Below are 12,098 nucleotides of genomic sequence, written 5' to 3'. Positions count from 1 at the left end.
TGGGTTTAAACGGCTGGGATCGGAGGTTCCCGTCAGACCCTGACGCGATTTTTGCCATTGTGAAAGTTAATAGCAGTGGTGTTGGTTGGAACAGATTTATCAAAGAGGTCACCTGCAGTCATAAATCTGTTGCGACATATGTCGATATATTAGCCAAGCTGTAACTTAGACATTGGCTCTTTTGATAAATTGGGCCTAATTGTTAAGGCCTTTCTGTTTCACCCATTTATTTTCTGTTAGGTATGTTCTTGTATGTCGTTTTTATTTTATCTTTTTTTGTAAGCCCTGTACTTTTTATGTTACTGCTTAAAACCTTAAACCTCAAGTCATTGTATTCTGGCAGGCAATTTAACCCCTCGGCGACATGTGATGTAACTGTACGTTATGATTGCCAAGGGGTAGTATGGTGTGGGCTCACGGGCTGAGCCCGCTCCATTCTCATCGGGTGTTGACTGTATGATAAAGTCGACACATTACTGAAACGGCCGGGATTGGCGATATCTCCAATCCAGACCATTAAACCACTTAGATGCACAGTCAATAGTGACCACAGCGCCTAAGCATAAGTAATACATAAGTATTGCAGTGTATGGTACCAGCGACCAAACAATTGTTTGTTCAAAAACTAAAAAACGTTTTTGATATACAAAAAAATATAATAAAAGTTCCTGAAAACCCTTTTCCCTTTTTTTCCATAAAGTAATGTAAAAAAAAAACAGTATTTTACATAATTGGTATCGCGACGTCCGTAAAAGTCTCAGATTCTAATATAACATTATTTAACCCAAACGGTAAATGGCCGTAGAAAAAAATAAATATTAAAAATGACAGAATTGCTATATATTTTTTGCTCACCTTTCCTCCTCAAAAAAATATTGACTAAAATGTACCGCAAAATGTTACCAATAAAAACTAGTTTGAAACGCAGAAAACAAGACTCGCACTGCTCAATCGACAGAAAAATAACAGTTATGGCTCTCTACTCCAGAACTCCAAAATATGGTGACACAAAAAAAAATTCTCATTACATTATATAGTACATGAAAACTACAATTGGTCCACAAAAAAATAAAAATGCTATGGCTTTTGGAATGAAGGGAGGAAAAAATAAAAATTGCTGCCGCGCCAAGGGGTTAAATATTTTGATATTTTAAACCAAAAGCAACTCAGAAGAAGGTTTCGTGGTTTTTTTTTGTTTTTGTTTTTTTTTTTTTATAGCTGGAAACCCCTTTAACCCCTTAGAGTCACACACAATTCACATCCTATAAACGTGTTTGTGTGACACAGGCAGTGCTCCTGTTCTTTATGTGTACTGAGTAGTGACAAGATCTCAAAGTTTCCTTATGTCAAAATGGTCAAATTTGCTAACACATTAAAACAATGTTCTTTTTATCGCACATTCTGTTTCTTTAGAATGGGTATCCTGTGTTCATTCCAAGTTCCTGGTGCTGTGCTACCTCCATGATGTTAAGAATGTGCTACAACTACATGACCTTCCCTCAGGCAGCCACCTTAAAACTTTCCCTCTGGATGTTGGCAGTATTGTAGGATATAGCGGACAGAAGAAAGATTCCGAGATCTTCTACCAGTTCACTTCATTTTTATCACCTGGTGAGTAGTCATTCCTTTATTTAACATTTGCGCAAAACTGTTTTACTACTTTGCTGTTTAACAGGCTATGGACACTTTTGAGCACATTTTTTTTTTTTTAAATAAATTGATTTATCAGTGTGTTTAGTGTAACTTTGTAATTAGTCTTTATTAAAAACAATTTTACTGTTGGAGATACAGCTGTTCTGTATTCTCTATACAGAGCAGCTGTATTCTTCGCTTTACACTGAATCGGTCAGTCCCGCGGCCCTGACTGGTTCACTGAGAGCGGGTCCTGTGTGTCTGATATGCAGGATCCACCTGTAATGGATCACATCTAAGTTCATAACTTAGATGTGATCCATTACAGGTGTATCCTGCGTGCCAGAGACCTGCAGGACCTGCCGACACTGAACTTGTCGGGGCCGCGGGACTAATAAATTCAGTGTAAAGCGAGGAATACAGCTGCTCTGTATAGAGAATACAGAACAGCTGTATCTCCAAAAGTAATAAGATTTTCAAATAATTACTAATTACAAAGTTACACTAAACACACTGATAAATCCATTTATTTAAAAAAAATGCGCTCAAAGGTGTCCATAGCCTTTAAGGTCATGGTTCTGCTGCCTAGATTATGGTAATGGCCATGCTCAAAAACGAAATGAAGCAACATACTGTGCCTGTGCGTGGATTTCCTTGCTTGTCTGCATTCTAGTGTTCATCAAAGAGCTGTAAATAATGCAACATGTGAGACAATGGAGCACGGAGGAGGCTGTGGGGGGAGCGGGAAGTAAAAAGTGTTCTGTACATTGCTTGATAAACAAGTGAGTGGAGCTAGACCAACTTTAATAAAAAGAAGAAGAGGTGGGAATACTTGTGTAATGGAGATGAAACAAATATTTCTGTAGGTCACTATTACTAACATGGAAACACAAAATGGGGTCTGAATGGCCTATTCAGCCTGAAGTATATTTGCTTTGATTCGTTGGAAGCATTACCTTCCTGACCAATGGATAGAGATCTAGCAGAGGGGCAAAAGTGACGGGACTGATATTGTGGGCAAGTAGCATTTACGCTAGCGCTACATAGTGGCATATTTCTTCAAGCATCCTCGCAGCAACAATGGCATGTAAGACACTCCGCTTGTTTTATCCCACCTAACATGAACCATTGGAAAAGGCTAGTGTTCCTTTGTGCTGTAGTGTCACCATCTAGCTCTAGTTCAGGCTTTCCGAATAGCGTTAAAGAGGATCTGTCAGCTCTCCTGTCATGTCTGTTTTAGTAAGTACGTGTATTCCTGGAGCCTCTTTTCTTAGAACTCAGCACAGTACTCTTCCTCTGTTATTCTTCCTGGAAATTTATAAACAAATTGACAATTGCACATTTACAGTTAGGCATTGTTGGACAGTGTCAGTCTTGGTAGGGACTCCCCCCCCCAACTGATACACCCAGTTGTTATTTTATTCATACATTTCTAGGAGGAACAACAGAAGAACGGCACAATGCAGAGTTCTAAGAAAATATGCTCCAGAATTGTTATATTATGGGCAGTACAAGTATTCACTAACATAGATATGTCAGGAGAGGTGACAAGTCCTCTTTAAATGAGTTATAAAGTTTATATAAGAGACATGAAACAAGTGGGTAGCACAAAGTTTAAATAAAGGGCTCACATATAAATAATTTCCTTGGGTTATATTTTATATTGTACTACTGTGCTGCTTCCCCTCCATTCCATATACAGCTCCGCACTATACAGCACTGTCACATTCGTAACGGCTGTGCACAATATTACAACTTCCTCCTGTTTCATTCAATGGACAAAGCTGTAACCCTTTGCACACCCGCTACTAATGTGATGGTGTTGGGTGGTACAGAGCTGTGTGAGCTAAGAATGCCCCCTTCAAACAGCTGTTTGGCGGAAGTGCAGAGAGTCGGACCACCACCGATCTGATATTGAAGGCCTATACTAAGGATAGGCCATCAATTTTACATCACCAGATAACCCTTTAATGGTCATTCCAAACAACCTCGGAAAGTTTTGAAATATCTAGACTTGCAGATGATGCTGCTTAAATGGCAATCCAGTCAAAATGCTCTTCTAATCCAGTATGTGATACAAACACGTCAGAAGATGACATAAGTGAAGTCTGTGATCTCAGTGAAGGGAGGTGTATGGAGTGGTTAAAAAAAAAATGTACAAGAAATAATGAAGGACACATCCTGAAGAAGTGTCCGCACCTTGTTTTACTGAACTGCTGACCGGCTCCACAAATGGAGAGCAGTACAGGACCATAGTAAATATAAGTTGTACTACAGGGGCACAGTCAGGTACCTTTTGTATGGGTACTGATTTAGCAGTAACCAGTGTGAATTGCAAATTCCCAACATGGTTACGGTTATGTAGCTGGCACAATTCTATGGGAGATTCTGTGTGTTGAGTACAGTGGTATGGGCACTTGCATGTGGATGTTATTACTGTACTGGCACTACTATTTGGCATGCACTACTGTTTAGGTACTGCAGTATGGAATATCTTCAAGGGGGCAGCGCTGTGAGCTTACATCAGGAAAATCCGCTGGTGATTCAGGCTTCTGAACATCAGCTTGCCCTTACAGTTAGTTAGCCTGCTGGCCCTAATATATGCACCTCTGTAGAAAGATATAAGACATAGTATGGTCCTTATTCATTAAAAACGACTTTTTCATTCTTTGTAATCTTTTTCCTCCCTCTAACAATAATGGGCATCTAGATTTGCAGTTATTAGTCACATTTTCCATTAGCTCCTGTTGGATTAGATGTGCTAACAAAGTAACAAAGTCTTTATTGCTTATTCTTATGTCTGCAGTTAGACAAATATTCAGAATATAAAATAATGTTTGATAGTCCATATAATCCTGCTACAGTTGCATTTTCCACCATATTCGAGTATAATCTTTTCAATAACACATTCTTGTAGATCTACCTACTTTTACATTGTTATATCACTACCTCCTTTTGGTTACATTGTGGTATTTCATTACACCCTTGTCCTTTTGAGGTTACATTGCCGTACAATTATAACAAAAGTGAAGACGCAGTAACACAAAAAAGGGAAAAAAAAACCATAGATAAGTATTGCTATTTTACTAATACAGCTGATGTGCTGCCGTAATAAACAACTGCTTATCATCAATGACGCTAGAAGAAATATGGAGGAGGAAGATGATGAAGAGCTCAGAGGGATCATATTCCTGTACTGTTTTTTCAATAAATTGCTAGGAAGAAGATATAAAATAGAAATAATTACATATAAGTTTTAGGTACTTCTTCTGTAGAAATATCATAGGAAGAGTAGTATCTTCATTGACCTCATTGTAGCCCAATGGTTGTGACGCAATATTCAAGTTGTGGCGTTACATGACGGCTGCGACATAAACTACACGTATTTAACACCTGTTTTTTATTAAGCATCAGACCCAGCAGCTGCTTGTGAATATACCCCAATGATGTATAATGTCAATCAGTGTTTGTTTTACAATTGCACTCGGGGAAAAAGGGAACAGTAATAAAAAGAATCTGAGATATGTAGAATAAATCTACTCCAGAAGCACAGACGTACAGTAGCTGGAACATTATCCCTGTCTAGATCAACTGTTAACCATTCTTAGAAAAACTCAATGGTGATTGTTTTCAAAGTGTGTAGAGACAAGGGAATAGTGCATGCTTAAAAGCACACTAACTTATTTATTAGAAAACCCCCAAAGGTTTAGATCAGAGGTCTCAAACACGCGGGCTGCATGCTTGCCCCTGAAGCTGTCATCTGCGGCCTGCTGACAGCGGGAGAGCAGAGAGCAAGCTGAAGGAGGAGTGCTGCACACACGCCCTGTAGATAGTACACACCCTACTCTGTGGACAGCGCTACAGCCCCCTCTCTGATGTAACTATCCATATATGGACAGTGACGTCAGTGACTCCTGGACTGGAATGCCCAGCCAGCACGTTGCCGACGCACTGTTCAGGGATTCTGCTGATAGACGAGGCCTCTGACGTCACTGTCCATATATGATCAGTGACGTCAGTTACTCCTCCTGGACCGGAATGCCCAGCCAGTGCATTGCCGACGCACTGGTCCAGGATTCCGCTAATAGATGAGGCCTCTCACAAAACTGTCAATATATGGATAGTGACGTCAGTGGCTCCTCCGGGAGAGGAATCCCCGGCCAAAGTGTCGGCAACGCTTTTGCTGGGGGTTCCACTCCTAGAGGGAGCCCCCATGGAATTATCAATAGGGGGATATGTATGGCACTATCTACAAAGGGGGTTGTGTGGCACTATCTACAAAGGGGGTTGTGTGGCACGATCTACAAAGGGGGCGTGTGTGTGGCACTATCTACAAAGTGGCGTGTGTGTGGCACGATCTACAAAGTGGCATGTGTGTGGCACTATCTACATAGGGCACTCTGGCATGATCTACAGAGGGCATTGTGGCACTATCTAAAAAGGGGCTGCCCAATCTTCACATTCTTGCGTCTGCCAAACGCTGCCAACTGAGCAGCTCGTCTGCATTTAGCAACACTTAAACTGGAAAACTGGATTGCTAAAATAAGCACATAGAGTAAACGCACAAATTTCTGGTAAGTTTAAATCGAGTGGTAATATTATAGTAATGTAGTATTGTTATAGTAATGTAGTATTGTTATAGTAATGTATTATTATAGTAATGTAGTATTGTTATAGTAATGTAGTATTATTATAGTAATGTAGTACTGTTATAGTAATGTATTATTATAGTAGTGTAGTATTGTTATAGTAATGTAGTATTGTTATAGTAATGTAGTATTATTATAGTATTGTAGTATTATTATAGTAATGTAGTATTGTTATAGTAATGTAGTATTTTTATAGTAATGTAGTATTGTTATAGTAATGTAGTATTATTATAGTAATGTAGTATTTTTATAGCAATGTAGTATTATAGTAATGTAGTATGTTGTAGTAATGTAGTATTATTATAGTAATGTAGTATTTTTATAGCAATGTAGTATTATAGTAATGTAGTATGTTGTAGTAATGTAGTATTTTTATAGTAGTTCAAGCAACTAATTGAGTAACAATAATTTTGTATTGTATCAAATTTTAAAGTAATACGGCCCGTCAACTTCAATTTTTTTCTATGTGTGGCCCATTTACCCGTCCGAGTTTGAGAGCCCTGATCTAGATGGTGTTTCCATTTTCTCTATGGGGACACAGTCTCGCTGCAACTGTATTGACAGGAAATGTTGATTATATTGAGACTATACTGGCACAATGCAAAACCGAAGACACAAAGTTTAAAAAATAAGCAAGAACTCTGTGAGCACTGCCTGCCTTTTGAGCTGAAGTACATGGGTACAAAAGTGTGTCTTATCAATCAGGCCAAATGACTTTGAAATACTGTTTGACTATCATCCCTTACTACATCACCGTTGTGTACCAGCTTGCTCCATGCAAGTTCATATATACCTCACTTTGCTCTGTTATTAACAACCAGACCTGGGCGTCAGTCGTTGTCTCCTTGTGTGATCAGTGTCAAATGTTAAGCCTTCTATTATGAAAAATGTTGTTATTATTATTGGAACTCTTGTTTTGTATGGTTTACATTGATTTTAGTTTGAATTGTGCAAACATTTACATTGTTCAATTACCGCCTTTAGCTTGAAATCTTTATAAGGAATAATTGAGCAGTCTTTATAAAGGGCTTCATTTTCCTCTGAGTAAGTGCTTATAAATTATTCACTGCATAAATGTACCCTAGGCTGCTTTGTAGCAGTGCGCAGCTTTTGTCATTCATTACAGTCCATAGTGCTTTCAGATCCATTGTTTTTCTCATGATCTTTTTGTACTCAGTTGACTTTCCGGAACTCTTGTTTTAGGTATTATTTATCACTTTGACCTGACCAAAAGCACACAGGAGCCAAGGGTTTTCCGGGAAGTGACTGTCAAAGGATTTAATCCGGCGGACTACCTGACAGTGCAGGTGAATAAAAGAGAAGAAAGCTTTGTATATTTGCATAGAATATTGTGTCGTCTTTCTTACTTTCAGATCTTTGAAGCCTCAGCAGCTCTGCTTTGATTAATGTACGTCATGGTAAGAGGGACATAATCTGTCTCGAGGTAGGCAGACAGCTGACTGCAAAACCTGCACCGCTACTTCATTTTACTTGGACAAGACACTTTCTCAAGTCCTGTCATTCCGAGGAACACAATGTGATGATGGTTCTATAATGACACCTGTCAGCTTAGAAGTCCTCTGAGAGTTAATAGATCAATGAATAAATGTCAGACCAAAATGACTTCCACTCTGGCTTGTAACCCATGCTAGCAACAGTTAGCAGTAAGATGAAAGTCCGCAGTAGTTCTGCAAGTATTTTCTCTCCGATATCTCAGTGAATCAGAATAATATTTATATATGTTGTGTATATAGGCACAGCCTCTAAAAATTACACTACTGTGAGTCAATGGTGAGAAATCCTTTGGCTTCTGGTTTTTCTCTCTCGAATTCCAATATAGAGAATTGTTCCCATTAGTATGAGTGATCCACTAATAGAGTGGAGATGTCCACTGGGTTCCCTGAAGCTCACCTGGAAACAGAGGTTCTCTGACAACAACCAATAATATGTGTTTCTTCATAGTCAGAATGCAGGCTGCAGTTAAGGGCATTTGTATTCTGCAACAACAGGGGACTTGAATTTTCTTCCTTCTGCCCTGCTCTCTTATGTTTTCGCTTGTGAAGAGAAAAATTTTGATTATAGATTTATATTAGAGAATACTGTATTTGTACACTTTTTAAATGTCATTCCATGCAGCATTGAATGCTTCTAAATGTTCTCTTCACTCCCCATATGTTGGGGCTGTCATGCAGTTTAGCACAGTGACATATTCAAGCATCTCCCAGGTGGTAAAGGTCTAGGTTAGGGGTGCTCTCTTCATCTTTATGTGGGCAGTGACAATCCCTCAGACTACAACAAATTAGAAAAAACAAAAACTAATGAACCACTACTAGTTCATACATATATACTAAAGAAACCACCAGTTTTTCCTATTATATTAGTTTGGACAAATCTCGACCATGGTGTTGAAATGGACTTGCTGTAGAACTGCGTTAAATATATCAAACTATATATATATATATATATATATATATATATATATATATATATAGATAGATAGATAGATAGATAGATATCCTTTGGTGATGGTGTCCCTTTAAATCCCCTCTATAGATGCGTGGAATCAATGTTCATAATACACAAAGGACAATTTCCTAGAAGTAAACATTGCATATAATGGACTCTTCCTGTAAACTAAGTTTAGTGCCAGCCCCAGAAGATGAATACGGTTTGTGAGATAATATGGCCATTCATTCGTCTATTTTACCATTCCGAGTAAAAATAGTTTCATTGAACTGCACAATGTGAGGCAAGTGAATCTGTGCCCAGTTTTGCAGCTGAACCTTGTTTTCTCGGGGGATGAAAATGTATGAGCTGCTTTGTTTGGAAACACACACATACGGTATACAGTGTTTTCTTGCTTGGTATAAAGATGCCAGTTTAAATATAATTGTTGTCATGTTGCAGCTCAGATAAGCTGTTCATCTACAATTTTTTCGAATAGAACAAAATACTTTTCTCCATATGTGAACAACTATACTGCTTTCATGTTCTTGGTTTGCATTTGTCGACTTTACTTAAATTTAAACACCAGCTTATTCTCCTAAGGGATTACGCACAGAAACGGGGGTCAAATCGGCTGTGAAAAATTTCAGTTTTTCACGGCTGATTTGCACTCATGTGGGACAGGATTTCACAGATCCCTCATAAACTTGAGTCTATTGAGGGATCCGTGAAAACGGGCAAAAATAGGACATGGCGTTCGTGTGGATTATTCCGTTAGTGTGAAAAACTGAGACTGAGGTAAAACCCTCTTTTAGTACTGTTTTCTCTGTTGTATTTTGTAGACACATCAATTGTAAAGGAAGTCCATCACCAGAACATACCCCTTTAACTAACATTACCCAGCTTTAGAGGTCATGTGGCTTTTATTTCTTTTTGATTTTCAAAGTCAGAAATTATCATACTGCTTTAAGTCTGTTTCATACGAGCATGCCAAGAAGGGTATCCGATCCTCTGCTTGGCACTAAATATACAGCTCCAGCTTGGAGCCATAATACCCTTGTGTCAAACTGTCCATAGGGTTCATGCACATGATGGTATTTTGGATCTGTACCAGCTTCATTTGATCGTACATACATGTGACGCTGTATTTTTGTACGGAGGTTTTCATATGTTTAGTCTGTGTGGCACTGTATGAAAAAAAAAAAAAAAAAACATCATTCTCCATTACATGCCATTTGGATGACAATGTTCCCCCTAGAAGTCAACAAAGATTAAACATTTTGATCCATATGTTCAGATCCAGAAATAACGTCCATACAAGTACTTTTTTTTTATGCCTAAAAAGGTGCATCGGCGAGAAAAAACCGTTTTCTCTTTCTGTTTGTATGCGGTACTCATACTGAACAAATACAGTGCCACAGAGATTTTCAGTGGTGCAGCTTTTGCACCTGTACATGGATATATTATACCATAATTTCATATTTTGAGCGATGGAAAAACAAAAAACTGGAATTTCACTTTTGCTATGATTTACTTTTGTGTTGTGTTCAAACTTTGTACTATCTATTAAATGCTTTTCATTTTTTTTGCGAGAGCTGAGCTATGGGATTTTGGCTGAGGGGGTTTGGAGTTTTTCATTTTCGTGTCAGTGAATCAACATTGGACAGACTATGTACAGTAGTGTTCAAGAATATAGCAGTCCAACATCAATAACTTGGTAAATCAATGTTTTTGGTAGAAGTGATATTTCTACATAGCAAATAATTTACATGTAAGTGCAGTAGAGTAAAAGAAAAAAAACAGAGCCATCAATTATGACGTGAATGTCGATCATTCTGACTAATTGTATCATTCATTGAAAGGGTATTGTTCAAAATAATAGCAGTGAGGAGTTAAATTGGTGAAGTCATTCATTCTGTGGAATAACAGGTGTCAATTTTGGCCCTTATTTAAGGTAGGAGGGTGGCAAATGTTGCACATGTTGGTTATAGTGCATTTCCTTCTGAAATACGCGGGGAAATGGGTCGTTCCAGACATTGTTCTGATGAAAAACGTACTTTGATTAAAAAGTTTATTGGAGAGGGAAAAACATATAGAGAAGTGCAGCAAATTATAGGCTGCTCAGCTACATATAGAGAAGTGCAGCAAATTATAGGCTGCTCAGCTAAAATGATCTGAAATGCCTTGATGTGGCAACCAAAACCTGAATCACCTAATGATCACCTTCAGAAAGATCAAAGAAGATCTGAAGTTACCAGTGAGTGAGTACTGCTACAATCAGAAGACGATTAGGTGAAGCCAAGTTAGGCCCCATTCACATCGCTTTTGTGATGTCCGCCGAGCGCATACATTTTTTTTATAAAAACGTAGACCAAGACCTGTGGCAAATTATTTGGTCTAATGCAGCTAAGTCATCTCTATGTGCTTCTTATAAAGAGAACCATTTAGTATACCAACGTAAACCATGACAAACCTAGACTAAACGGATGCTATGTTGGTCTATGTTTGACCAATTATAGTCTATGTATATGCCAAGCTATACATTTCAATACTTTTTTAGTGTTTAAAAACTTATAGGCTCTTCAGATAGCACAAATGTGAATGGGGCCTTACCAGCAAGAACTCCCCGCAAAGTCCCGTTGTTGAAAAAAAAAGACATGTCCTGAATAGGTTAAAATTTGCCAAGGAAAACATTGACTGGCCCAAAGAGAAATGGCGCAACATTTTGTGGACAGATGAAAGCAAAATTGTTCTTTTTAAATCTAGTGACAGCAGCCAGTATGTCAGACGACCCCCGAGCACTGAATTCAAGCCACAGTACACTGTGAAGACAGTAAAGCATGGTGCTGCAAAAATCATGATATGGGGATGTTTCTCATTCCATGGTGTTGGGTCTATTTATTGCATACAAGGGGTCATGGATCAGTCTGAATATATCAAAATATTTGAGGAGACCATGTTGCCCTATGCCCGAAGAAGAAATGCCCTTGAAATGGGTGTTTCAACATGACAATGTCCCAAAACACACCAGTAAGCGAACAACGTCTTGGTTACAGACGAAGAGGATTGAGGTAATGGAGTGGCCAGCCCAATCCCCTGGCCTCAATCCCATAGAGAACCTGTGGGATGACATAACATTTTTTGTTTGAGGCAAAACCCAAAAATGCAGAAGAACTGTGGAATGTCGTCCAATCTTTTTGGACTGGATACCTGTTCAGAGGTGCCAGTGGTTGGTCGACTCCATGCAACACTGATGTCAAGCAGTTCTCAGAAACAATCTCTATGCCACTAAATATTACTTCAGTAAAGTGACATCTGAAACATTTTTTCCATTTATACATTCCATTTTTGAGTTTTTAAAGAGAAATGCTG

General features: G+C 38.5%; 1 protein-coding gene across 1 annotated transcript in view; it reads left to right on the top strand.

Moving 5' to 3' along the window:
* Nucleotides 1-12,098, top strand: part of PREP (prolyl endopeptidase) — a 129,215-nt gene that overhangs the window by 96,104 nt on the left and 21,013 nt on the right. The window contains exons 9-10 of the mRNA XM_075864206.1: nt 1,414-1,611; nt 7,485-7,588. Coding sequence (XP_075720321.1) covers nt 1,414-1,611; nt 7,485-7,588 — 302 coding nt within the window. The remainder of the gene's footprint in view (nt 1-1,413; nt 1,612-7,484; nt 7,589-12,098) is intronic.

This window comes from Rhinoderma darwinii, chromosome 4, assembly GCF_050947455.1.
Source record: "Rhinoderma darwinii isolate aRhiDar2 chromosome 4, aRhiDar2.hap1, whole genome shotgun sequence".
NCBI classification, from domain to species: Eukaryota; Metazoa; Chordata; class Amphibia; order Anura; family Rhinodermatidae; genus Rhinoderma; species Rhinoderma darwinii.
This window is presented reverse-complemented; position numbering and strand designations above follow the sequence as displayed.